The sequence below is a fragment of the Astyanax mexicanus genome, chromosome 24, assembly GCF_023375975.1.
Source record: "Astyanax mexicanus isolate ESR-SI-001 chromosome 24, AstMex3_surface, whole genome shotgun sequence".
Lineage (NCBI taxonomy): Eukaryota > Metazoa > Chordata > Actinopteri > Characiformes > Acestrorhamphidae > Astyanax > Astyanax mexicanus.
The window spans coordinates 19,272,792-19,300,591 of NC_064431.1; the positions used below are offsets into that span (position 1 = coordinate 19,272,792).

Genomic DNA, 27,800 nt, shown 5'->3' on the forward strand with positions numbered 1-27,800 from the left:
ATATCAACACCTTAGCAACCACTTGGAAACCATGTGGAATATGTTAGCAACTGCATAGCAACCAGTTAGCAACCACTTAGCAACCACCTGGAAAATATTAGAAACTGCCTAGCAACCACTTAACAACCATGTGGAATACATTAGCAATTGCCTAGCAACCAGTTAGCAACAGCTTAGCAACCACCTGGAATATGTAAGAATCTGCTTAGCAACCAATTAGCAAACACTAAGCAACGATGTGGAATACATTAGCAACTGCCTAGTAACTACCTAGCAACCACTTAGCAACACTTTACTTTATATAGGTATATATAAAGTAAAGTGTTTATATTACTTTATAAGACAAATATTAGCTTTTCACCATGTTAGCCAAAACTTTTTGGACTTTAACATTTAGCTGAAAGTCAACAGCAAAGCAACCACTCTTCACACGCTTTAGACAGAAATATCTTAGCAACCATTTTAACTTTTTCAACGTTATTAACGTACTTTTCCAAGCCAACTTAAAGTTCGTTATCGAACTTTCCTTTTCTAGTTTCAGAATAAGATCATACTCAATGTAAAACATGGTGGTGGTAGTGTGATGGTCTGGTGCTGCTTTGCTGTAATAGATGGAACCAGGAATTCTGCTGTTTACCAGAAAGTCCTGATAGAGAATGTCCACCCATTAGTTCGTAACCTTAAGCTCAGGTGTTCTTGGGTTCTGCAGCAGGACATTGACCCAAAACTCACAAACAAGTCCACCTCTGAATGGCTTAAAAAAAACAAAATGAACATTTTGTAGTGGCTTAGTCCAATTTGATTCTGTGGGATGCTGTGGGATGATCTTAAGAAGAGTGGGCCAAAATTTCTTCACAGAGATGTGAAAGACTCTTAGCCAGTGGCACAACCAAGTTATAAAGTTTAGGGTGCAAACACTTATTCACACAGGGTTAAATATATAGGTGAAATCTGAGATGGAACGTGATAAATGTGTGGTGTAAAACTTGTGTTCTGGTGTGGTGCTGATGAGTCATGTGAAAGTATGTTGAGATATAATCTCAGGATGTTGACTGTGACAGATATAACGGCTTTAGTTGAGGCCCCTTTAAGTTTTTAATAAGTCTGGACTCATGAAATGTTTGTTATCTGATGATGAAGGATTGCTGTGGCTGCCAGCATCCGGGTCAGGTTGAATATTGTGGAGAAGCTGTGAAAAAAAATAAAGGAGACCAAATTGGAAGAGTGTATTTCTTTTATTTGTGATATACCTAAATACATCAAATGTATTTTAAAAAAATATGAAGTTTTTTTTTCCAGTATGCTAAAGTATGCTCTAAAATTCATGTGAAATTCTACTTATTTTTAATTTCACTTATCAATTGAACACAATTTTTAATAATAAAAAAAAAATACTGTCATTTAGAGCATTTATTTTCAGAAAAGGAGAAATGGCTGAAATAACAAAAAAGATGCAGAGCTTTCAGACCTCAAATAATGCAAAGAAAGTTCAGAAATCAATATTTGGTGTAATAACCCTGGTTTTCAATCACAGTTTTCATGCATCTTGGCATGTTCTCCTCCACTAGTCTTACACACTGCTTTTGGATAATAAAAAAATAAACCAGTTCAGTTTGGTTTGATGGCTTGTAATCATCCATATTTCTCTTGATTATATTCCAGAGGTTTTTATATTTATATATATTTTATATATATTGTATATATATTTATATATATATATACACCTGAAATGATTTTCCAACAGTCTTGAAAGAAGGAGTTCCCAGAGGTGTTTATTAGCACTTGTTGGCCCCTTTGCCTTCACTCTGTGGTCCAGCTCACCCCAAACCATCTGGATTGGGTTCAGGCTCTGTGACTGTTGAGAGCAGTTCCTTTTTATGTTATATATAAAAACATATTCTGCTTTGTTTAACACTTTTTTGACTTTAGTATTAATTTACTTTTTTTTTTATTTGAATATAAGGAATATAATTTCATTAAAATAATGAAAAACTACTAAATCTAAACTTTTGACTATTTAATAATTTATATATTATTTATTTATTTATATATATTTTTATATTTTTCTTCTTTAGTATCAGTGTGGCGTAACCTTTTGCGTTTAGATGAGAACTCAATATTAGCTGCGGGAGGAAAGCTGACGTCAGTCGCCTTTGATGGTGTTTGCTCCTTTTTGAACTTAGCGTGCTCCTCTGTGTGTGTGTGTGTGTGTGTGTGTGCTCCTGTGTGTGTGTTTGTGAGGTTATGTGTGGGCACAGACAGGAAACTCTCATCAACTGAAAGGGTACATTTATACATCCTCAGTCAATATAACACCACCCTCTCATCTAACTGCCTCAGATCAAACAGATCACACATTACAGTCTAAAAAAAATACATTTTTATAATAAATAATGAATTATATAATTTAATAATAAATTATTAAAAACAGTCTCGATAACTATTTTACTGAGGACGATACTGTATATTGTCCAATATAAATTTGCAATTCACTGATATTCAACCATTTATTTAAGACCATTTTATTCCACATATACAGTATAATCATAATGTCACTTTCAGACTGTGCGTCCATTACAGTGAACATCATGTATTTTCTTTATTTTTAAATGTTTTGTTGCATTTAACACTATTGAATCACTAGCTTGGTCTCATCAGTACTACTAGAGCAAATGAGGCAAAGTAACAGCTCATTTTTACTAATTAATGTGATTTAGAACACGTTTTAATCTATTTTTTTTCTACTGTTTATTAAATAGAAAGTCAATATAAAATATTACATACAGCCTTCAAATGCCATGGAAATAAATATTAAATATTTTAGTTATAACTGGATTTATTTATTTTTAGTATTTTTATTAAGAGTATAATTTGAGTCTTCTTTTCTGTGCATTACAGACAAAAAACAGGATTCCTACATTTTATTTACTTTTGTGAGATAATGTATATCTACATATTGTACAATAAGTCGATAAAGATATTATCATAACATGCCTAAATTAAATACTTCAGCCAATTACTAGAATTATAGTTGCCTACTACAATTTACACAGTATATTTGAATAAATATATGTTTAATATTCATGAATTGTGTGTTTATGTACAGATTACATTCCAATTACGTTTTTTCTCCAATAGATTTCTGTACTTCACTACAGAGGCCTTCAGATATTGCTGGAAATGCTGCTGCTCATGATGATGCTTATATTAACAGTTACGCTCGGGAGGACCTATCCCACAGCGTACTATGCTGAAGGTACTATTACCACAATTCCTATTATTCCAGTACTATTCGATGTTTTAAAGGCTTTAGAGTTGTGTGTTTTGTTCATATATTCCCAGATTGAAAATTACATCTTTGGAAAAAAATAAGTTTCTTTAATTTTGCTATACATAGATACATGTGTGAGTAAAATAAACATTGTTGTTTCATTCTGTAATCTACGGACAACATTTTTTTCCAAATTCCAAATAAAAATTTTGTCATTTAGAGCATTTATTTGCAGAAAATGAGAAATGGCTGAAATAACAAAAAGATGCAGATCTTTCAGACTGCAAATAATGCAAAGAAAACAAGTTCATATTCATAAAGGTTTAACAGTTCAAAAATTAGTATTTGGTGGAATAACCCTGCTTTTAATAACAGTTTTCATGCATCCTGGCATGTTCTCCTCCACCAGTCTTACACACTGCTTTTGGATAACTTTATGCCTTTACTCCTGGTGCAAAAATTCAAGCAGTTCAGTTTGGTTTGATGGCTTGTGATCATCCATCTTCTTTTTTATTATATTCCAATTGTTTTCAATGTGGTAAAATGAAAGAAACATTTTATTGTTAAGTGGTCTCTCATTTTTTCCAGTGCTGTATATTTTAAATCCAATTCCATGTTTGTTCATTTCAAAATATTTTTCAAATATTTGCGGACATACTCAAACTTTTAAATGCATTTACGAGTACATTTAACATATATATACTTTATTGCCAAAAATATTTACTTATCTATCTAAACTCTCAGGAGCTCAGTGAATTTCAGCATTATATAAGGATGCCAACTAAAAAAGGTACTTGTGTGACTGTATAGTGCAATGTGTAAAGTTTGGTGAAGGGGGGGTTATGTTGATTATCAGGAGTTGGGCTCGGCCCAACTTCATTTTCCCGACTTTTAACTTTGATTATTTGAGAATATTTGCAAGCACCTGCAGAATACTTCTACAAATATTACTAAGTGTGATTTATGGGATAAATACAGCTGTGCTAGCATGGAAAACAAAACTCAAAATAAGTGGAATAAAAATATTTTGTGGCATGTGTCTCATCACCAAGATTTTTTAGAATGGTGGTAAGCTTGTTCAGATTTCTGGAGGCAGATAGAGCACATAATGTGGCTCTGTTAGCTAGGTTAGATAGCCTTCACTGCATTTTACATTCTATAAACTAATGGGTAATGCATGCTAGCCATGTTTTAATTAAATTAACATTAACTCCAGCACAAACAGATTAGTAAACACAAAAAAATGTTGTTTGTTTTTGTCAACTAAAACTAGGCTAAAACTAATAATAACCTAAAGATTTCATGTGACTAAAACTATTATACATTTTAGTCAAAAGGCTAAACATAAAACTAAATCAAAATCACCAGTCAAGATTAACACTGCAGTGAAAGGAACTCCTAACAATTACCAAAAGATTTTAGACAGTTGTATGTGCCCAACTTTGCAGAAACAGTTCAGGCATGGCCCCTTCCTGTTCCAACATGACTTAACCCTTTCTGCACCAAGGCTGTGGGTTTGATAATAGTGTGTGTGTATTGACTGCACAGATGTCTCAAAAGGTGGAGGCCTTATTTAATCTGTGTTCAACACTAATGGTAAATGTGGCTGTCGTCAAAAGACAAAACAATATTTTTATGTAAATATTGTCAGCAATTTTTATACCTTTCTTAGAACATCTGCTGAAACTCACATTCAGACAACGCTTATTTTAAGGCTTTTTAAGGTTTATTTAATTAATTTCTTTCAAGATATGTCATTTATTAATAACAAATAATAATACAGTGACCCTTTAGAACCTTTAGAATTATTTTTTTGTTTGATAATAAAAATATTTGTAAAGATTTTACTTAATAATTTTCTTTAAAATTTCTCATCATTATTTTTTTTTTAGATGAGGCTCCAGAGGACTCGTTGTTCCGAGTTCTGCAGCGATTGGATCTTATGTCCAGGCTTGGATCCCCAGCTTCCAAACCCTCAGCTGACCTTCCTGCAGATGAAGCCAGCCCACCACTAAGCCGAGGCTCCTCCAGGGGTGGGTGGTGGCACCCGGAAACGCTTCACCCTGAAATGAAGAGGAGGAATAATCTGGCATCCTATAATCTTAATTCCTTTGGCCTCCGATATGGAAAGTGAAAGATGTGAAATGCACCAAAAATTCTGCTCTTAAAAAATCTGTATTATTGGGTTTATTAAATAAAATCAGACAACTGGATTGATTGTAATTGTATTGTGCCTCATTCTTTATCTATTTGTTAGCTTTTGCAGTGCTGTATGTATTCTCTTTTATCTTTGAATATCTGGGTTTAATTACATATATTAAAAATGTTTTAAAAACGTAATAAATGTAATTACACTTTACATTTCTTACATTCATTATTTTACTTACATTTAAATATTCACTATAAAAACTTGTGTCCTAAGAAGAACAAGTTAATCACAGAATATGGCCTTATTCACTCCGCGGCCATGTTGAAATGAAAGCGAGGTTGGGGAAGTTCCAAGGCTCCACCTTGGAATGGTGGTGCGGCCACCATTAACAACTAATCCAAGTTCAGCAATAAAGCGAATTTTAAAAGTCTTTCTCTGTCATTCTTCCAACACGTCTAGCAGGACGCTACAATACCCTTGTAGTTTGTCTAATTACAGTCCTTCTTACCTTACAGGCTTTACTAAACTATCTGTCCAGGCAAATAATGTAAGCACAGCGTCCTTCTTCAACCTTCCAACCAGTGTCTTAAAGAAACACTCTTTATAAAGTGTTCTGAACTTACTTTTGTGTCCACGTTAATCTATAATATCAAATCAGATATAAAATAATAAATAAAGTTAACACAACCATTAAAGATCCACTAGGTAGGATTGAGATTTTGTGCTCGTGGGCTCCCCCTACATTTGCAGACCACCCCATCACCCCACCCCCAGAGCACAGCATGAAATAATATTAAAACAAAAACAGTATCAGTAAAAGCTTTTACAAGCCCCAGACTAAAATGTATATTTCAGTTTGGGGCAATTTACTGCAAGCTAAGCTTACAAACAGCCATATTTTAAACTTAACATGATATATTTACACGTTTAACCCAATCGCTAATGCTAATCGCAAATGCTAATCACTGCTAGCTTCCGCCTGCTAGCCTACAGCTTTAGCAGTTAAAACAAACACTTTAACTCAACTTATACCTCACATATTTACACTCTGGTTGTTTTAACAACTCTCTCATTAACATTTTAAGCTCCTTAAAAAACAGAAATACCCACTGATTTACTTGTAATGTGTCTTTATCTGGAGCTTCTCCTGTACAGCACAGACGAACAGCACAAAAGATTTGTTTGAATGAACAAATCTTTTGACGAATCTTTTTAATGAACGGATTCTAATGATTTAGTTCATCTAAAAGAGCTGCTGTGCCAATCACTACTAGTTGGTTTCTGTAAAGAATTAACCAACTCCAAATAGCGGGTTTTTGTAGTCCTTGTAGAACTGTTAGAACTACATTCAGGTCGGAAAGCAGGTCGCAGTTCTGGAAAGAGGCGCAGTTCTCGCGAGCGTTGGTCGCGGCCGCCTAAGAAAACTTACAGAGTCTGGTTTAAGCTCAGAGGAGCTACGGTACAGACACCAGAGCACCACTATTCCTCCTATTACACCTCAATGCAGCACTGCAGTGAGTTTCAAGCTGTAATTTTACTTCTTTAAAAAGTTCAATAATCAAGGAAAGCCTACCTAGTGTGCCTTTAAATACAGCCAAATACAGTCCAGTAAAACCAGCATCCCCACTGTAGGGTGTTAATTAGCTAGTTAGCTAAGCAGGCTATTCTAAAGAGCTATGGCCCTCGTTTTAACATTAAACTGAGAAAATAACCAGTTCAGGGTTAATCAGGTCATAGCTGGAGAACTGGGTTTAGCTAGCTTGTTGTCTCTCTGCTAATATCAACTGGCTAGATTGGCTGGCTGGGTCATATTAATATGGCTAGCCTTAGCTAACTAGCTATCACAGTAACATACATCTTAAATTGAAATTTAGATCTCTACTGATTTTGTGAATCTATTCACTGTGAAGGTTGGGATCTTTGGGGTTTTGACCTTTATAAGATTTCTTTCTTTTTGAAGAAGTGCATTTGGGAAGCTACTTCCATACCCCACAGCCTCGTTCTGGTACACAATAGTGACGTATGTGAATAAAGCCTATAGTTGTGATTAATTAGATAAAAAAATATATATATAGCGAATGACATCCCAAGATTTTTTTTTTTTTTTAAATGTACCGATATTTGCATTATTGGGAAAGCTTTTTTACATTTAGCATAAAGTTCCTCATAGCCCCAAATGGGTTCAACTATTGATATGAATAACAGATTAATTTCCACCAATGTACAAAACCATTTTAAATCAGAGCCTAATCAAAACAAAGATGACAAAACTTTATTCAAAACATAACCGTCAGTAGAAAATACCCCACTATGGAATCCATCACTGCTAGAAATGACTCACAACTAATATTTATTACTTGATTAGAATCAGCATTAGTATTAGTATTATTAGTATTATAAATAGAGAAGCACATAATCTGATCATCTATTTTTTTAAAGGATCGTAATCAGGTGGAAAAAATCTGGATCACTGATTTATCAAAAATTTATCGTTACATTGTCCATACTGTAAACTCTAGTACAGTGCTACTAGTGGTAGTCAAAGCTCTATGGGGTAGATTCAGTGTGAACAAGTAGCGAGACTTATGCTGCCCAACAGCGCTACACTGAGTGTTTCAGTAAGCCAGGGTGATATTTGCTAGCTGTTTGCCCCACATAGCTTGTTTTAACACGATGAAATGCGCAGGCTACAGTCTGATATACTCGCCTCTGAATGCGAAAAGAGCTAGCGCTTTGCGCAGTTAGCTGCTAATGCTAATGCAGCTCCAGCAGTGCTAGCAGCAGGCTAAAGGCCGATAATACTCACCTCTGAATGGGAAAAGAGCTAGAACTTAGCGCAGTGAGCAGCTATTGCTAATGCTGCTTCAGCAGTGCTAGCCGGGGATAGCAGCAGGCTACAGGCTGATAATACTCATTTCTGAATGACAAAAGAGCTAGCGCTTAGCAGTCTCGATGCTGGAGAAATAAAATGAAGCTCCTGTATAACACTGCATTTCAGCGGAGTAGCTTTACTGCAAAATTAAAGAATTTTAAGAGCGCCTTACAGTCCAAACAAATACGGTACTTCGTCTTGAGAAATGGTCCAGGTTTGCATTTTTGTGTCTGCGTCACCCTTAATTAGTTCCCCCTGGTAAGTCAGTACATAGGAACAAATATCAGAATTGTAATATTGAGCTACTTGGACTTTATTTTAACATATTTAAAAGGAATAAAAGGAGTCACCTCACATTTTAAACTATACACAGTTTAAAATGTTGTTTAAAATTTTTTGAGCTATAATTTTTATACTATAATTTTATAAAATGCAAATTAACTGGTTATTTTAAAACTGAGCTGTCTCGGTGTACTCAGAGAACTGTGACAAAGTATTTTTTTCTGATATTTATATTATTTATAGTAATTTCTTAGTCGTTTGTTTAATTAGTCATTTGTTAAATTTCTTAGTTGTTTGTTTAATTAGTCATTTGTTTAATTTCTTAGTTGTTTGTTTAATTAGTCGTTTGTTTAATTTCTTAGTTGTTTGTTTAATTAGTCATTTGTTTAATTTCTTAGTCGTTTGTTTAATTAAGAAAAGAAAAGTGTTTAAATCGAAATCATTTATATGCCTTATATTATTATATTATTATATTTTTGTATGTGTTTATTTTGTGATAAAACAGTACATTTTGATACCATTGTTTCAATATGAACTAAAGATTTAAAAAAAACAAAAAAAAACATAAAGGGACTATTTGCATGTGTTCTTTCTTTTTGCATTACCACAGTATTGGATTGGAACTCTGTATCTGGTAACAAATGGATTGGACATCCCCAATTATAAATAGTTTGTTGTTATTCATGCTCATAAATAATAAATTATGCTAATAAAACTATTGCTTCTTTTCCTTAAACTTAGCCTTCAGAAAAAAAAGATATAATATTCAGATTATTTGTGTTTCTTAGGTAATTAAGATGAATTATTTGCATCAGCTGCTGCATACATTATTATGAAAGGATTATATAATCCTGTCAATCTGTCCTTTGAGATCAACACTCCCTTTTTATCAGACCTCAACTGATACCTCACTGATAGCTGTTGAGATGTTTTCCTCTGGTAGCTGTGATGATGCCTCACCACAATTTTCCACTGACTTGAGCTGTGCCAGAAGTGTCTCAGTGCTATCGTACATTTTTACTACTTCAGAGAATGCACTGTGACTTATTTATTGATTATTAATTCAATAATTATTGTTGATCATTTTAGTTGACTGAGAGGTTTGGATTTATGCAACTACCAGGATGAACATCTTTATTATTTTCTTCAGTCTAGTTCTTGTGAGTGCACTGACAGGTAAGACTCGATTTCATAATTTAATAATGAAAAATGTAACAAAAAAAATCATTTATGCCATATTTCATCTGCATCTTACACTAACTATAAATCTGGTTGTTTTTGAAGAAAGATCATTTCTATGCTTTTTCAATTCTTTTATTTATTTTTATTCAATGTGGGAAAGTAACCAGTAACATTATTATTATTATTATTATTATTATTATTATTATTATTATTATTATTATTATTATTATTATTATTATTATTATTATATTTTTTCCAAACTAATAAGAGAGTTTATTTCATTTATTTCTTCTGAGAATAAATAATCCTACAATGACTTTTAAACCCTTTAGAATTTGTTTTTCTTTTGGTAATAAAATATCTCTTGTTCATAGTAACTTTCCCATTTTTAAAGATTGTACCTTATAATCTTCTTGAGCATTTTCATAATTTAATAATAAACATCTTTTTTATCTTATTATATTTGTTTATTCAAGCTTAGTTTATTTTTTTACAGGGGAAATGTCTGGCGCTAGTAGAAAGCAGTATATTTTTAGTGTTGTAGTCCGGTCTTTTTTGTCGAGCATAGGATCAAGACCATAAACAATATGTCTCAGTATTATTTTGGCCTAAAGCTCATTTGAAATCGGTCTTGTCTTATGCTCGGCCTCAGGGTGAGGTGGACTTAGATAAAGAGTCCATTTTTTCTCATTAGATTAATTAGAAACCAAATGTGTTTCTATATACATTATTTATTGTAATGTTTAAAAAAAATGAAATGTTGATGATAAAAAAAAATGTATATATATATATATATATATATATATATATATATATATATATATATATATATATATATATAGGCTACCAGTCAAAAGTTTGGATACACTTCTTCCCATTCAATGTATTTCTTGAAGGCTATGTTAAAGCTATACAGAATATCATGCGCAATTTTCTGTAAACAAAAAAACTTGTTAAATAAACCAGAAACTTTTTTATACTTTAAATTCTTCTAGGTAGCTACATTTTAGTAGCTTTGGGGACAGATTTGCACTCTTCATATTTTAATCTCAGTGTCTTTATGAGGTAGAGTCACCTGGAATAGTTTTCTCATCATCTTAAAGAAGCAGTTTCTGGAGGTGCTGAACAAAAGTTGCTGCCTTTCCTTCACACTGTGAAGCTCCAGCTCATCCCAAATCACCTCAAAACACCATCTCAGCTCGTCTTTGATATTAATCTACAGTGTAGAAAATAAATAAAATAAAATAAAAACATTGAAGGAAAAAAGTGTGTCCAAAATTTGGCTGATACTATATGTAATGTATATTTAATCAGACTAGCAAAAATATATTTTTTGTCAATTTCTTATTACATTTATATGATGAAAAATATATTAATCTAGTTCTAGCCTTATACGGTCTTGGCTTTGACATAGATTCGGCCTTAAGTATGACATTAAATATATATTATTAGCCAACATATATATTATATATTATATATTATTAGCTGACATATGATTGCCAACATGTGGGCTGATTGCCATTTGTAGCCATTTTGTAAAATACATCTTTTGTGAAAAATGTCACTGTGTTAAGTGTTAATGTCAGAAGTCTTATCTTACTTTTGGAACATAAAATCTTTATATATATATAAACATAATTAAGCTTTCATTTATATGTATTTATACAGCCTATGAGTTATATTAATAACATAGTATTAAACAATTTAAACATTAGAAAAATTAAAAAAGATATTTTTTTTCATTTCTTTCATACTTACCTTTTTCAAATGATCAATTTAGCAAATACAACCTAAGTAAATATAAAAAGCCCTTTTTAAAAATATGATTTCATTTATTAAGGAAAAAAACTATCTAGCCCTGTGTGAAAAGTGTTTATCCCCAATAAATTAACTGTGAATAATCACACTTTTTGGAAAGCTGATTCAATTTCACTACTGATTCACTGCTGATTCAATTTCACTACTAATCACAATCAGACCTGATTACTGCCAGACCTGTAGAATCAAGAAATCACTTTTAATAGATCCTGTCTGACAACATGATGCAGCTAAAAGATCTCAAAAAGCAAAACACATTATGCCTTAATCTGAAAAAATAAAAAAAATAATAAAACAGATGAGAAAACAACGTTTCAAGGCAAAAAAATAACTGCTGACCTAAAAAAACCCACAACGGCCCGTCTCTCATTTACCATGTTGATTGCAGTTGTTGCCGCCAAGAGTGGTACAACCACGTTATTAGGTTTATGGGGCAAACACCTTTTTCACACAGAGCCTGATTGGTTTGGATATTGTTTTCCTTTAATAAATAAAATTATCATTTAAAAAGTGCTTTTTATATTTACTCAGGTTACCTTTGTCTAATATTAAAGTTGATAATGTTTGATAATCAGAAAAATATCACTATGACAAAAAAAGCAAAAACAAAAGATATCTGTAGGGGGCAAATTTATACAAATTTATGTACAACCACGTTATTAGGTTTATGGGGCAAACACCTTTTTCACACAGAGCCTGATTGGTTTGGATATTGTATAAATTTATGTATAAAATAAAATGTATGTATAAAATGTATATGTACAAATGTATGTATAAAATTATTGTACATACATTTACTAGTGTACAGAGATTTTAGGCCTCTTATTTTCTTATTGTCAGTATTACAACTGATTTTTCTCTGCAGTGATTTTGTCTATTTTTGCCCTATAATATATGGTGGTAAACATAAAAACAATAAAAAGAAACAAACTTGTCTTCTGAAACTTATAAAAAAAGCAGACAAATATACATTAAAAAAGTGTAAAACCACTATTACAGTGTTATAGTATAAAGTTTAGTTTCAGATTTCTCCTGGATGTCCACAACCAGCGCCCCGGTACACGTGTTCAGTTCCATCAGAAGCTCACCTTAATGATTTATCATCATTAAGATTTGATTATGATTTACAAAACCAGCTGTTGATATGAGGATCACTATAAATAATACTACCCTACATTAGGAAAACTTTAGAAATAATTGAACAAACACAGTGATGTAAAAACACTACTTTCTGTACAAATTATATACACCGTACTTTGGAAGTCATTCTCGTACACACATATATGCCCACATGTAGAGGTTTTATGCTTCTTATTATCGTATTATTAGCACAACTGTTACAACTGGTTTCTCTCTGCATTGAGTTTCTCTTTAATGTAAAAAAAACTGTAGATTTCATTAAATCAGATGGAGATCAACAACAAAAAAAAAAAAACTGTAAAAAGAAACAAGCATTTCCGAGTTACGGAGTTACAATTACAATTACAGTTTTACCAAGTTTAGCTCTGGTCGTGGAACGTCCTCAGCCAGCGACCCGGGACATGTGTTCAATTCCATCAACAGCTCACCTGATTTACAGTCATTAAACACTGATTTACAAAACCAACTGCTGATATAATGATCTCTATAAATAATACCGGATCAGGAGATTTTTTAGAGATGATTTCATTCACTTTCTGTATGAGTTATATTCATATTTATTCTAATATTATTCTTTTTTTTACTGAGGAAATAAAGACACATTACTCAGATAAGCAAAAGATCATTTTAAAGTTATTTTTTATACATTTTCCAAAAATTGAATAATGTAAATTGAATAATGTATTTTCTGTGTATGGTATGATTTAAGTTATATACTAACAAAACAGTGAATCCATTTACCCTTTTGATTCACAGTTATTCTGGCTTGTTTGGTTATGCTTACAGAATTTGCGCATGGAATTTGAAAATGTTCAAAACACTGAACATTTATATATGTTTCTGTGTCACCAGGCTCAGCTGCAGATGAGAAGAAGATCATTGTGTTCAGTGGCAGCCCTGGAACATTCTACTGTACAGAATCAAATAACATTGAGAGATGTTGGTGCAAATCCATCAGTTACTGTAATAACTTAAGCACTTCCAAATACTCTAGGTATGAGGTAGAGCCTCATTTGGGAAACTCAAAAATCACAGTCCTTGACCTATCACCGTTTGATTTTGATCTCTGTTACCGATGTGGGAAGCAGGTATATCATTTTGAAGTGCGTCAAGGTAAGCAACCATTTTATTATAACACTGTACTATAGCGTAATGAAAAAAAAAAAAATAATAATAATATGTATTACTACAACAATAGCTGAGGTTAACATATGAAGGGAAATTAAAAGAACATATTGAATAAAAAATACTGCAAAGTATACCTAAAGTATACTGTGTATACTGCCTGCCTGATGCCGGCTATGTGCCGGGATAGGTGTAGCTGTGCAAAAGCCATTACGAGTGCATCTGAATTTTCTTATCCATTGTCTGAATTTTGATCATCTATATTTAAGAAGTGTTTATTTATAAATAGCCTCATCACTTATATTTTATTTTAGGCCTGTTTTCATTCCAGCTTCTCATCGTTTAAAAACGTCGTATGCAGATAAATCTCTCCATCCAGTGTGATTTTGATGGTTGGATGAACATATAAGTATAAACATATACCATTCCAACACCGTATTGGTTTATTTGACCCATCATCTATGTAGCCTAGATGATGTCCCTACTGAGGTTTAACTTTAATATATGTACATTGTACTAAAATGCATTCATTCACGCATTCAAGCCTAGTGTTTAGGGGAACATTTATATTTCTTTTACTTTTATACTTTAAATAGTTTTGAAACCAGTACTTTTACTCTTTTACTTGAGCTAAAAGTTTGAGTTGATACTTTAACTTCTACAGAATTATTTTAAACCCTAGTATCAATACTGCTACCTACAGAGTAATAAATGTCAATACGCTTTGATTCCTCATTGGAATATAGAACAATAAAGAACAACTAGCTGATTCACATTATGTTAGATTTTGATAATCTAAATGTTTAGAAATTAATTTCGGTTTTTTTTTTTTATTTCCGAATATTCAGAGAATTGTCCATCTGTTGTGATTGGGAAACTTGGAGGATCCGTTATGATGTCCTGTACATCTGACCAGAGGTCTTCAGAGCGTCAATACTGGTGCCGCAAAGAGCAGAACAGGAGCTGCTCTAAAGGGAATCTGAGTAATTCATCAAAAGAGATTCCAGATGATTCCAAGGGCACGGTTTTCCTTGAAAAACATGATCTACGCACTGAGGACAGCGGAACGTACCAATGTGTATTTAAATATGGTAAAACATGTAACGTCAACCTAGAGCTACTTCAAAGCCAGAATGGCCTCCATGCACCTACGACCTTCAACGTGATGCCGGGACAACAAGTCAAAATTGCCTGCAAATATATTCAGGAATACGTGAATGCATCAAAATTCTGGGAATGTTCCACACAGCACACAAATAGCAGCTGCAGCACAGATTTCGAGGTTGAGGATGACCGCTCTCGGTCTGAGCTGGTGTTGACAATTGCTAATGTCAGGACTTCAATGAATTTAAATGTTTACACATGTAAAGTCGCAACGTCTGGTGGAGGTTTTCACAGTGTCAGTACCACGCTCATGGTTGGACTGACAGCACCACATACTGCGACTGGCACAAGAAGAGGCCGTGTGACATTACGCTGTCAATACGAAAATGAACAGTATTATGCTTATAGTAAATACTGGTGCAAGCTGAACTATTTAGGGGAATGTGGCTTTTTTTTTAGTAAAAATGAACAGCAATACAATTACAATAATAAATGGAGTTTTGTCGAGGACCCCAAGTTCTTTGACCTCATAATTGAACGTCTTCAGACAGGTGATGCTGGAACTTATCGATGTGGTTTTTATAGACAAAATTATGTTCATTCAATAAAGGCAAATGTGGAACTTTCCATTATAGGTATCCAAACTTTTAATATTATTGCAAAATTACAAAAGTTTATACATTTTTTATTTCTTTGTAATGTCAGCAAAATAACAACTTGTTGGGCAACTGTTCGTTTTCAGAGCCAAGGAATCCACCAACAACAACGAGAAAGACAATCATAGAAAGAAAAACCAGAAGTCCTACCAAGATTGTGTTGAACACACATGAATCCAGTTTCAGGTATTGATCAGAAAGTATATAATTGGAAAAAAAAACGTTTGAGTGTTTGAAAGTTTGTGAACCCTTTAGAATTTTCCAGGTTTCTATACAGACCAATCAGCTATAATATTCCAATCTTAATGGCTCCTGTAACAGGGCGGATGTATTAGGCAGTCCTTGATGTTGACGAGTTAAAGCAGGAACAATCATATGGTGGATCGTAAAAATCTGAGACGCTTTACCAGAAACAAATTGTGATACTCTAGACTGCGTCTTTAAGCGAGTGTTTTGGGGTGTTCCCCGAAAAATGCTGTGATCAGTACCTACCAAAAACGTCCAAGAAAGGGCAACCGGTGATCCTGAAATCGGGTCATGGGCACCAAAGACTCACTAATGCACATTTAGGTCCCACATCACAAAGTCTCGATTCTAAATACCACAGAACATCTTCAGAGGTTTTGAGAAGTCCTGAAATGTCAGTGTGTCAGAGCTGTTTTACAGTGTTAATTAGGTTAACGATAAACTATGATAAAAAAAATCTTCATTGGCGACCTATTTTTCATGAAGAAAACAAGACGAGACTAAATAAAATATATTACTTGAAAATGAAAACAATGACAAAATTTATTACACAGCTGCTCTACACAGCATCTCTATGACCGGTTCCCCCAAGCCCCTCACTCTGAACCCCACACAGCTGATTCACACAGCAGCTCCTCTCCTACTTACTGGATTAAATATGATTTTTGGCATAGGTTCAGCTGCGCTACCATGGAAAACAAAACTCAAAATATGTGAAATAAAAATATTTTGTGAGAGGCAGGTAACGCACAAAGCGTTACCTAGCTAATTTCTTTGATTTTACCAAATTAAAACCTCTGGAATACAAACAAGAGGAGGATCACAAGCCATCAAACCAAGCTGAACTGTGTGAGTTCTTGCACCAGGAGTAGCATAAAGTTATCCAAAAGCAGTGTGTAAGACTGGTGGAGGAGAACATGCCAAGATGCATGAAAACTGTGATTAAAAACCAGGGTTATTCCACCAAATATTTTATTTCTGAACTCGTAAAACTTTATGAATATAAACTTGTTTTCTTTGCATTATTTAAGGTCTGAAAGCTCTGCATCTTTTTTGTTATTTCAGCCATTTTTCATTTTCTGTAAATAAATGCTCTAAATGACAATATTTTTGTTAGGAATTTGGGAGAAATGTTGTCCGTAGTTTATAGAATAAAACAACAATGTTCATTTTCTATAAACATGTACCTATAAATAGCAAAATCAGAGAAACTGATTTAGAAACTGAAGTGGTCTCCATGGCATGCACACCGCCAATTATAGAAAGGCCTTTAGTTGCTTAGAAGTTTCCTTGTGTTTGTTGAGGACCGGTGGACTATTACAAGCCTTGCTCTTGGTGTGATTATTTGTGTTCAAGTCATGATATACAGTATTTCCACACACCTGTTGTGAAGATCGGGCTTTGGTTGCTTCTTGTTAACATAACAATATTATTTCCTAAACAAACATTTTAATTTAGCTGGTGTTTTTGTTTCAGATCAAATTCCCTGCTCTATGGCATCTTCTTTCTTCTCACAGTCATAGCTGTTACTCTTCTGATCATACTAGTGAAACTGTACTGCAAAAGACGCAGGGGTAAGTAATTATTTATTTTTTTTATTAAAGGTTACTCAAAAAAAAAAGCGCAATTGCTATGATTACTTTTGCTGATTTGTTTTATTACGTATGGCAATGCTTTTTAACTTGTGGGCGAACTTTTTTATCTCAAACTTGATTGATTGGTCTAGTTGCCACCCATCCTGTAAAATACAATTGAATAGAATCGTCCTATATTGGAAATTAAATGATTCGTTCTGTATTTCCATAAATGTCCAGAAAACTAATATGCTATGGGACATTATGCGTAGCTTATTTTACTATACTAATGTGGTTTGATTGGTTGTTTATGATGTTGATTTCTAGTGGAATGATTGATCATTTATTTAATATACAGTAATCCGCACTAAATACCAGCTCTTTTGCCATTCAGAGGCGAGTATATTGGACTGTAGCTCGTTGCTAACCCTGGCTAGCACTCCTGGAGCAGTATTAGCAGTAGCCAATAACCAGGCTAGGTCTTTTGCTGTTTAGAGGTATTATCAGCCTGTAGCCTGCTGTTAACCCCCAGCTAGCACTGCTGGAGCGGAATTAGCATTAGCTGCAAACCACATTAGGTGCTAGCTCTTTCGCCATTTAGCAGTGAGTATATTGGATTGTAGTCTGCACGTTTACTTTGTTAAAACTATGTGGGATGAACCGCTAGCTAATATCACCCTGGCTTACTGAAACACTCAGAGTCCTTAAGTGTAGTGCTGTCGGGTGGCATTAGCCACTAACCATGGCTAGGGCTAGCAGCTAGCTGCTAACACACATGCTGCTGCTGCAACCAGCCTAAGTGGAAATCTGGAAATCTAAGCTTACTGTAAATAAATGTAAGAGCTTTACTCACCCAAATAAACAGTTTTCAGGAGAGAAATCTATGTAGATTAACATCCAGTGCTTGTTTGACTTGAAAAAAAAAAGCTTTTTTAAATAATTACAGTTTTGTTTAACTTAGCTTAGCTTTACAGGCCAATATGTGCCACCTAGCTGAACATCTCAATGGCTAATTTTTGCCAGTTCAATCAGGAATAAAGCTCTATTCCGTTTTTTTCACTTGCTAAATCACAATTTTGTAAACTAGTCTGGTTTTTCAAACAAAAGGCAAAATACCTAATTTATCCTGCTAATAAAGCTCTGCAACCAAAACTACATATCAAAATCTAGCTTTTGCACTTTTTGCACACACTTCATTCATATTACCAGCTTTCTTTCTAACCAACTAAACACTATTCAGCGCATTTTGCCCAAGGAGAGGCTGTATGGGAGAGTAAGGCAGAAGAGGCCTTTTCTGCACATGCGCCACTAACAGAGTCGCTTGAGGTATGCTAAAGCTAAAGCACATTTAGACAAGCCAGCTTCATTTTGGAATAAGGTGCTGTGGACTAATGAGGCTAAAATTGAGTAATTTTGAGGGTGGTATGCATGGCAGTTCCATCATGCTGTGAGGCTGTGTGATCAGTGCAGGTACTGGGAATCTTGTTAAAGTTGAGGGTCGCATGGATTTCAGTCAAGATCAGAAGATTCTTGGGAACAATGTTCAAGAATCGGTGAGAAAGTTGAAGTTGCGCCAGGGCTGAATATTTCAACAAGACAACGACCCTAAACACTAAACCCTGCTCAAAATCTACTAAAGCATTCATGCAGAGGAACAAGTACAACGTTCTGGAATTATCATCTCAGTCCTCAGACTTGAACATTATTAAATCTGTGGTGTGATTTAAAGCGGGCTGTTCACACCCAGAAGCCAACCAATCAAATCTGACTGAACTGGAGGTGTTTTGTAAAGAAGAATAGACCAAAATACCTTCAACCAGAAGCCAGACTCTCATTGGAAGCTATAGGAAGCGTTTAGAGGCTGTTATTTCTGCAAAAGGAGGGTCTACTAAATATTGAAGTAATTTTTCTGTTGCCCAAATTTATGCACCTGCCTAATTTAGTTTAAAGAATTATTCCACACTTTCTGTAAATCCTAAAAAAATCATTTTACTTCTCAAATATTACTGCACTGCTATATGATATTTTTAACTTAAATTGCTGTTCCAAACAACCAATGATTTATAAAGGAAAATCATGAAAATGATTAAAGGTGCACAAACTTTTTCATAACACTGTCTTATTTATTTTCTAAAATATGTTGAAAACATTTTTCAGAGCGTGTGCAGAGTCCAGACCTTGGTGGAGGAACATTTCAGATGAATGATCTCAAAACCAACATCCACCTTTTAAGCCCTGACCTGCCTCTCCATCAGCATCCCTACAGTAAAGATCTTATCTTTATAAACATTTATATTCATTTATGTTAACTATGCAATTTTAACTCTGATTCTGATTGATTAAACATTCTTTTAAAGCTGGAACTATGGATAATGATTCCTCCTCTACCAGCTCAGAAAGCTCAGGTCATTCGGTAAGTTTTACTGAGCTATTAAAGCTTTATAACATTTAGCTGCTCTCTGATGAAAAAAACATGTATTTATAAATAACTAACATCCGCCAAAATCTGCCCCCGCCCAATGCACAGATATTTTTTCTGGGGAGGTTTGCTTGTAGTGAAAATGTGATATGGTCTCAATCTGACCCAGCTTTCAAATATATTTATATTTAATTAAGCTAAAATGCTGATAAGGCACAGTTTAACCTGATATATTAGTCAGAAAATATACAGTACTGCTGCTTCATGCTGTTTACACACAGAGCCCAGAGTGTGCAGCGTTCACTACTCGCAGCTGCACGACTCTGTGCTGCATGTCCCATTAAAAACATTGTGTTTCAAAGCACAGCTACAAATTTTCAGCATACTTTCTTGCTCCTGCGCCAAACAGCTCTGACCAATCAGAGGAGGAAATGTGCTTGCATGGTTTATTGGTGCGCAATTTGGTGTGTTTAGGTTTATGCCTGTGTGAAACCAAACCAAACAGAGAAACCTGAAATGTTTATTATAAAGTAAAAAAAGTTTCCTCTATCCAGTGTATCATGCATTCTTTATTTCAGCGCCCCACGTTGGCTTTAACTCTCCCCACCCCACCCCCACCCTTTAACATGCAAGTATATACTAGTATTTAGAATTAATCACTAATATAAATATAATTCCATTGTGGATTTCTTAAGAACAATTGCGATATTCAAGTTAAACACAGAATATTGTTGTGATTAACAGTAATGGGAATAACGGCGTTATATTAACAGCGTTACTAACGCCGTTACTTTTTCCAGTAACGAGTAATCGAACTAATTACTCTGACTGTAACTATAACACCGTTACAATTTCCGACACCCCATTACTGCAAGTTACTTTAGCCACTCAATTAACCTTTTTTTTTTTTTACCTCACGCATATAGACAAAGTCGCAAGTGTGTGTGTGCGTTGTGTGAGTCACAGGATGAGATAACCGCCTAACCAATGATTGGCTAAGGTATAGTAAGATTACGTGTTCAGCCAATCAGAGTAAATAGGTGGGTGGGTGTTTAGAGTGCATGCATAGTGACGGTTGTTGTTTGCATAGCGAGAGATGGCGAGAAGAGGACTCCAGTGGCAAAACAGCCTTTTGCAGATGGAAATACCGACACTATTTCAAACTTACTGAGGTCAAACATAAAAATGTGCACGTTGAGTGGTGGTTATAGGGGTGAGTAACACAAAAGTAACGCAATAGTTACTTTTACTGGTAACTAGTTACTTTTATAGTGGAGTAATTCAGTAACTCAGCTACTTTTTTGGAGAAGTAACTAGTAACTATAACTAATTACTTTTTCAAAGTAACATGCCCAACACTGGTGAATAATCTGATTACATTTTTCATATTACATCTCAGTGCTCTGAGCTCGCAGTGCTTAGAACTCCCCCTGCCAGCTAATATTCCGGTTACTAAAGTTTCCTCGAGTCAGGAATAAATACAAATTAAATAGAGAAATATTTTTGTGGGTTTAAATGCCACATTGTTGTAAGAATCCAGTCATCCAGGTTATTAAAAAGAACTGGTTATTCATCTGGATGAGCAGCTTTTCAGCCATGAAAAGCTTATGCCATCTGAAAACAGTTACAAGCAAAAACTGGCCTAGAATCTCAATTTTCCAGCAGGAAAAAATATAGAATAACTAACTTTTTAAAGGCACACAAGGTAGTATTTCCTTGATTTTTGACCTTTTTAAAGAAGTGAAATTACAGCTTGAAACTCACTGCAGCACTGCATTGAGGTGTAATAGGAAGAATAGCGGTGCTCTGCTTTCTGACCTGTATGTAGTTCTAACAGTCCTACAAGGACTACAAACACGCTATTTGGAGTTTGTTAAGCCTTTACAGAAGCTAAGTAGTAGTGATGAGCAGCTCTTTTAGATGAACTGAATCATTAGAATCCATTCACTAAAAAGATTCGTTCATTTAAACAAATCTTTTGTGCTGTTTCTCTGTGCTGTAACGAAGAAGCTCTGGTGAGGTGAGATATTACCAGATAAAGACAGATTATAAGTAATTCAGCGGGTGTTTCTGTTTTGTAAGGAGCTTAAAATGTTAATAAGAGAGTAAAAAGGTTATTAAAACAACCAGAGTGTTAATATGTGATGTATAAGTTGAGTTAAAGTGTTTGTTTTAACTGCTAAAGCTGTAGGCTAGCAGGCGGAAGCTAGCAGCGATTAGCATTAGCGATCGGGTTAAATGTGTAAATATATCATGTTAAGTGTAAAATATGGCTGTTTGTAAGCTTAGCTTGCAGTAAATTGCCCCAAACTGAAATATAAATTTTAGTCTGGGGCTTGTAAAAGCTTTTACTGATACTGTGTGTTTTTGTTTTAATATTATTTCATGCTGTGCTTGTTTGGTGGTGAGGGCTAACAGTGCTACTCTGTAAACAGGCTGTTTTATCAGTTGTAGACACAGAAGAAATGTCTTGTTTCAGTCGTGATTTACAATAAAGTAAACATTTCATGCTAAAAGAGACAAATTGATGATGGTTGTAATTATTTTCGTGCGCTTTTTACTTTCTGATGAAAAAAAGTAGCTTACATGCAGGTGGATTTTCCACTATATATGTAGTACCTACATAACAGTCTACTGTATATATGTAATATATAAACATATAATCCACGATGTTATGTTAGGACTGTAGATAAAAAGTGCCAGGAGAAGGAGTGGGGAGGTTTTACAACAGTGCTGTATACATTTATTACATTTTGAGCCCACAAGCACAAAATCTCAATCCTTCCTAGTGGAGCTTTAAAATGGCTCCCTACTCCCTCATTAGCGTTGCGCTATGTAGGAGACACTATGTAGTTTACTAATTAGTGGTGAAACAGGAGTGAATTCGGACACTAACTCATCATTATCATGCGCCAGGTACGCTCGCATAAACAAAGAGGGGGTTGAGCCGTGTTTAAAACTCCATAAACACACTGAACTGAGCTATGAATAAAAGTTAGTGAAGCTCTGAGCTAATCATGAAGTCATTTATCTGCCCGTTATATTAACGCTGTTCAAAAGATAATCCTCACATTATTAAACTACTCGAAGAAAACCTGAAAGCATTGTTGCCAGATTGGGTGGTTTCATGCCAAATGTCGAGTTGTGTCTGAAATTGTCTGGAGGAAACGCTGTGGTTCGACGGGTGAACAAAACTACCAAGGGTTAGGAGTATAGGAGTATAGTTAGATATCTAACCTGGCAGAGACAGAGCTTCATGCTCAATTGAAGCTGTGTTTATGTTCGTTATTATATGTGAATATTTCTTTCTTTCATTGCTTGCAAGGTTATTTTTTTGTACTGTATTTACTTTTTTGTTTCGTGTGTCCAATGATACAATGCACAAAACACATAATACAAACATGCAGATAAACTCATTTAAATATTGTTTTTTGTAATTAGTGATACTTGAGATATTTAAGGTATTTTAGTTAAGCTCATGTTGGAATAAACCCTGTAATATTGTTAATATGATGAACATCAGCTGTTTGGGTGGTTTTCTCAGTATTTCGGCGGATTTGAAACACGTTTTACCCAGTGAATTGGTTTTAACTGAATTCCACTGTAACAATCTGGCAACCCTGCTGGCTCGCTGTCCGCTCCGTTTCTGCGGCTGTTTGTTGCTTAGTAGCGATACCCACAAGGCATTTTGGGACACATTCAGCTCGCTTAGTAAGCAGCGACGTTTACTATAAATCATGATGCATTAAGGGAGTTTTTAGTGCCCTCAAAATCACGTTCGAATTCCTCCTTAAGATTCGGACACTCAAAGAAAAATGGCTGACATTCTCAATAGTGCCCTAACTAGTAAATAGGGAGCCATTTCGGTCACAGCCTTAATCTTCTGTAATATTTATTGCTCTGTTGATGTTTCAGTTCGGGAATATATCCTCCGGCCCTCGACCTCAGTACCTGACGATCATACCCTGTCCGAGAGACCTGGACTACGAAAACGTTTCTGAAGGAATGCATCCGGCTCTATCAGACTACGAGAACGTGACTACAGACATGGAGCAGGACTACGTAAACGTGTCTGAAGCCCCAAACTCATCTTTTACTGAGGATGAAGAGAGCGAGAGCTGCCAGCCTACCGAAAACTGTGGCCAGAACGACAACACCAGCGAGAGCAGCAGCGACGAGAGCGACGAAGAAGCGGTCAATTACACCACCGTCGTCTTCACATAAACTACAGAGTAGGTACTCAAGGACACCAATGACTTTAAGGCTATCTATTTTTTTTAGGTGGGGGTTCTCTAGCAACTTTATTTGGCCACACCTTTAAAGACTTCTTTCTTCCTAATTTGGATTCTGAATTTCAGCTCAGAATTGCAAATGAGATGGTTTACGATTGTATTAAAAGCCAACGCAGTCAGAAGTAGCTACTGCTGTGGACGAAAAAGTGACCAGAAACCCAACATTACAACAGGCTAATTTAACTTTTTTACAGCTATTTACAGAATTGTATTAAATACAGTCCCCTCCAAAAGTAGGCCGATCCCTTTATTTCTGCTGCCGACTGAAAACATTTGGGTTTGACATCTTTTATTTCCAGTTATTTACATCAGGATCTGTTACACATTTCAGAAGACAGCACCTTCTGTCTGAACCAACCCATGTTTCTTATAAGCAAAAGTATTGGAAGACTTAATATTTAGTCGCAAATCCTTCGCTTGCAGTAACTGCATAAGGACGGGGACCCACTGACATCACTAACCTTCTGCATTCTTCTTCTGTGATGTTTTTTTTTTTTCAGTGGGTTTGGTTCATTATCTATTATCGATTCATGTTTTTCACTTGCTTTTTTGCAACACTCAAAAGATCACTTCAGTTTCTGAATCAGTTTCTCTGATTTTGCTATTTATAGATATATGTTTGAGTAACATGAACATTGTTGTTTTATTCCATAAACTACAGACAACATTTCTCCCAAATTCCAAATAAAATATTATTATTTAGAGCATTTATTTGCAGAACATAAAAAAGGCTGAAATAACAAAAAAATGCAGAGCTTTTAGACCACAAATAATGCAAAAGAAAGTTCATATTCATAAAGTTTTAAGAGATCAAAAATCAATATTTGGTGAAATAACCCTGGTTATTAATTACAGTTTTCATACATCTTGGCATGTTCTCCTCCACCAGTCTTACACACTGCTTTTGGATTACTTTATGCCACTCCACAAGCCATTAAACCAAGATGAACTGCTTGAATGTTTGCACCAGATCATCCATAGTCCTCTTGATTATATTCCAGAGGTTTTCATAATTTTTAAGTGGTCTCTCATTTTTTCCAGAGCTGTATTTACGCTTGTTTCGTAACACAGCAACATTTTTGTGCTGTATTCATAACACTCTGATCTTTTCGTCTTGTGTTAGTATCACTTCCACCTTTTTGTGTTCTGTGTGAAATGTTATAAATAGTTATAAATACTGTATATCATAATAAATTGCTTGTTGCAATGTGGGGTTAGCATAGCAGTAGCAACATTTTAAGATAACTGGAGTTCTACACAATCTTTTAGTGTGTTGTGTTGGAATACTAAGCTGTTAAGTGTATTTAACATAAACCGAAATAAGGTAAATATTGACTGGAATGAAGTTTGTCTACCAGCAAAAGGACTGATTTTTTAATTTCCTTTTATTTTTTATTTTTACAGCTTTGTATCAAACTCTGCATTGCAGTTTGCCGACATGAATGTGTAACATGACAGTATTTTCAGTGCTTATTTTGGGAAGGGGGAATACGTTCACTGACGGTGCACAAGAAAAGAAACAGAAACAGTTAATTCTAGGTATGAAATTCTCTAAAAACCAAAGAGAGCCTAAAATAGTTGTTTTTGATCTGATAAAGTTCTCTTAGTTCTGATTACAGTCATCGTGCAGTCTTACATCCTGTGATGAAGGAACAAGTATGAGATTGTAAATGCCAGCAAGTAGACTTACATAGGAAGTTTTTTATCTTTTTTTTTTAGTATTTGTACATTTCGTGTGCACTAATTATAATTAATACTTTCTACATCACTGATTTCTTGTCATCATTGTTCCTATGTTTCTAAAAACTCAAATCAAACAAAAAACAGATTTGAAAGGTTGCAAACCAATTTCCAAGGCTTTGGGACTCCAGCGAACCACAGTGAGAGCTATTATTCACAATTTGATAAAACATAGAACACTGGTGAACCTTCCCAGAAGTGACTAGCCTACTGAAAAATAGAGATGTCCTCCAATAGGGCATGGACATCTCATCCAGGAGGTCACAAAAGAACCCAGAACAACAATATAAAGAACTGCAGACCACACCTGCCTCAGTAAAGGTCAGTGTTGGAGAGTTTCAAGGCAAAAAACACTGCTGACCAAAATTAATACAAAGGCCTTGATGATCATTTTGATGATCCCCAGGACTTTTGGAAATGTGACATAAAATGAACACATCAGAAAAGAAGAAGAACAACATACTGAAAGTCAGACTATAAAAATAAAAATATTGTAATTTAGAGCATTTATTTGCAGAAAATGAGAAATGGTTAAAAATTAACAAAAAAAGATGCAGAGCTTTCAGATTGTTGAGCAGATAAAACATGAACTTTACCATCTGCAATCAAAGAAACATCAAAGACATCATTTCACACTTGAGGCTTAGATGCTCCAACACTGCATCTAATAGTGAACCTGTGCAGTTTAGTGATAATCTTGTGAAATCTGGGCTGACATGTAATCGATGGTGCAAGAGCGGTGTTAAGTGTGTCGATGCATGAAAGCCGAAATATGTCTGGGTCTGGTTTCAGAATCGGCCGCAAATGGAAAATATGAGTCCTTATCTTCTGGGTCGACCTCAGTGGCTGTGCAGTCGTAGCATGTGACCACAGGGTGGTGTGAGAAGCCAGGAAGATGATGGTGGCAGATTAGAGGAGCTCTATATACACTAGCAGATAAACATGAACCTGTTGGCATCATGCCTACTGCCACAACTTCACAATCATTACCACTATAACAACAATAATTCACGTGGACTTGCCATGAGCACACTGGCCATGCTGGTTCCCTAATCTTTAAGCTGGTAGACCATCTAAACTACCAAACTCGAAAGAAATACATATCTGCTAAGACATCTTAGTTTAAGCCTGACTATGTGCCGCACTTTTGTAAAATTAAATAGGCTATTTTAATTAAATGTACAAAAAACACTCTGAAAAAATACAGCAGTCTATCAGGAAAAGTCATGAGAGTGAAGTTGTAATATTAAAAGGAAAAACTAGATTAATTACTTGGGCTGCCAGATTAAGATGCCCAGAGGAAAAGGAGCATTTAATGCTAACAATCTGTTACAGGGCTGCTGTGATTATCATCAGTTAGTTACATTTATAACCTGCTGCTTATTAATGCTCCAGTGTTACAGTTAGATAATACAGTCTCCAGATTTTGCAAGGTGTCACTACCAGAGTCTAACCAATCTTGCGCTTCAGCACTCTTGTCATGGCAGGAGAGCGTGGGTTGATTTGTGGATGTATTCTGCTGCTTAACTTTAGTTATTGCGATCAAATGAACTTAAATACAAACAATTCCAGTTATGAATAAAGGAAAAAAAGCTTTTACTGATGCAGGATGACTGTCTCTGTGTTACATAAACCATATCAATATTAAATATACTGTGAAGCATGATATGCGTGTCAAAGTTTTGTTAAGTATATTAACTTAGTTCCAACTGTACACTGTAATAATTGAGGAAAGAAAAATAATATAAAAAAATATATAATGGTAATTGGGACAGTCCTATGAATGGCTCATATGAAAAAAACAACAACATTGTTTTAAGATGTTTATTTGAGTGGGCAGTTTATATTATTATTTTTATTAATCTGATCATTTATTCCAAAATGTTTTTTTTCTGTGTTTTAGATGTGAACAAGTCTAATTGTAACATGT

At 34.7% G+C, this 27,800-nt stretch overlaps 2 protein-coding genes across 2 annotated transcripts; both read left to right on the top strand.

Moving 5' to 3' along the window:
• The first annotated feature begins 3,142 nt into the window (after nucleotides 1-3,142).
• Nucleotides 3,143-5,494, top strand: kiss1 (KiSS-1 metastasis suppressor). The gene is made up of 2 exons (XM_049471858.1): nucleotides 3,143-3,256; nucleotides 5,164-5,494. The coding sequence occupies exons 1-2, from the start codon at nucleotides 3,181-3,183 to the stop codon at nucleotides 5,403-5,405; spliced, it is 318 nt and encodes a 105-aa protein (XP_049327815.1). The 5' UTR covers nucleotides 3,143-3,180; the 3' UTR covers nucleotides 5,406-5,494.
• A 3,978-nt stretch (nucleotides 5,495-9,472) lies between these two features.
• On the top strand, nucleotides 9,473-27,473 carry LOC103047578 (uncharacterized). Its single transcript, XM_049471971.1, has 8 exons — nucleotides 9,473-9,750; nucleotides 13,567-13,827; nucleotides 14,688-15,578; nucleotides 15,686-15,785; nucleotides 17,322-17,419; nucleotides 19,577-19,684; nucleotides 19,777-19,832; nucleotides 23,754-27,473. Exons 1-8 carry the CDS (start codon nucleotides 9,699-9,701, stop codon nucleotides 24,060-24,062), a joined length of 1,875 nt encoding a protein of 624 aa, XP_049327928.1. The 5' UTR covers nucleotides 9,473-9,698; the 3' UTR covers nucleotides 24,063-27,473.
• The last annotated feature ends 327 nt before the right edge of the window (nucleotides 27,474-27,800 follow it).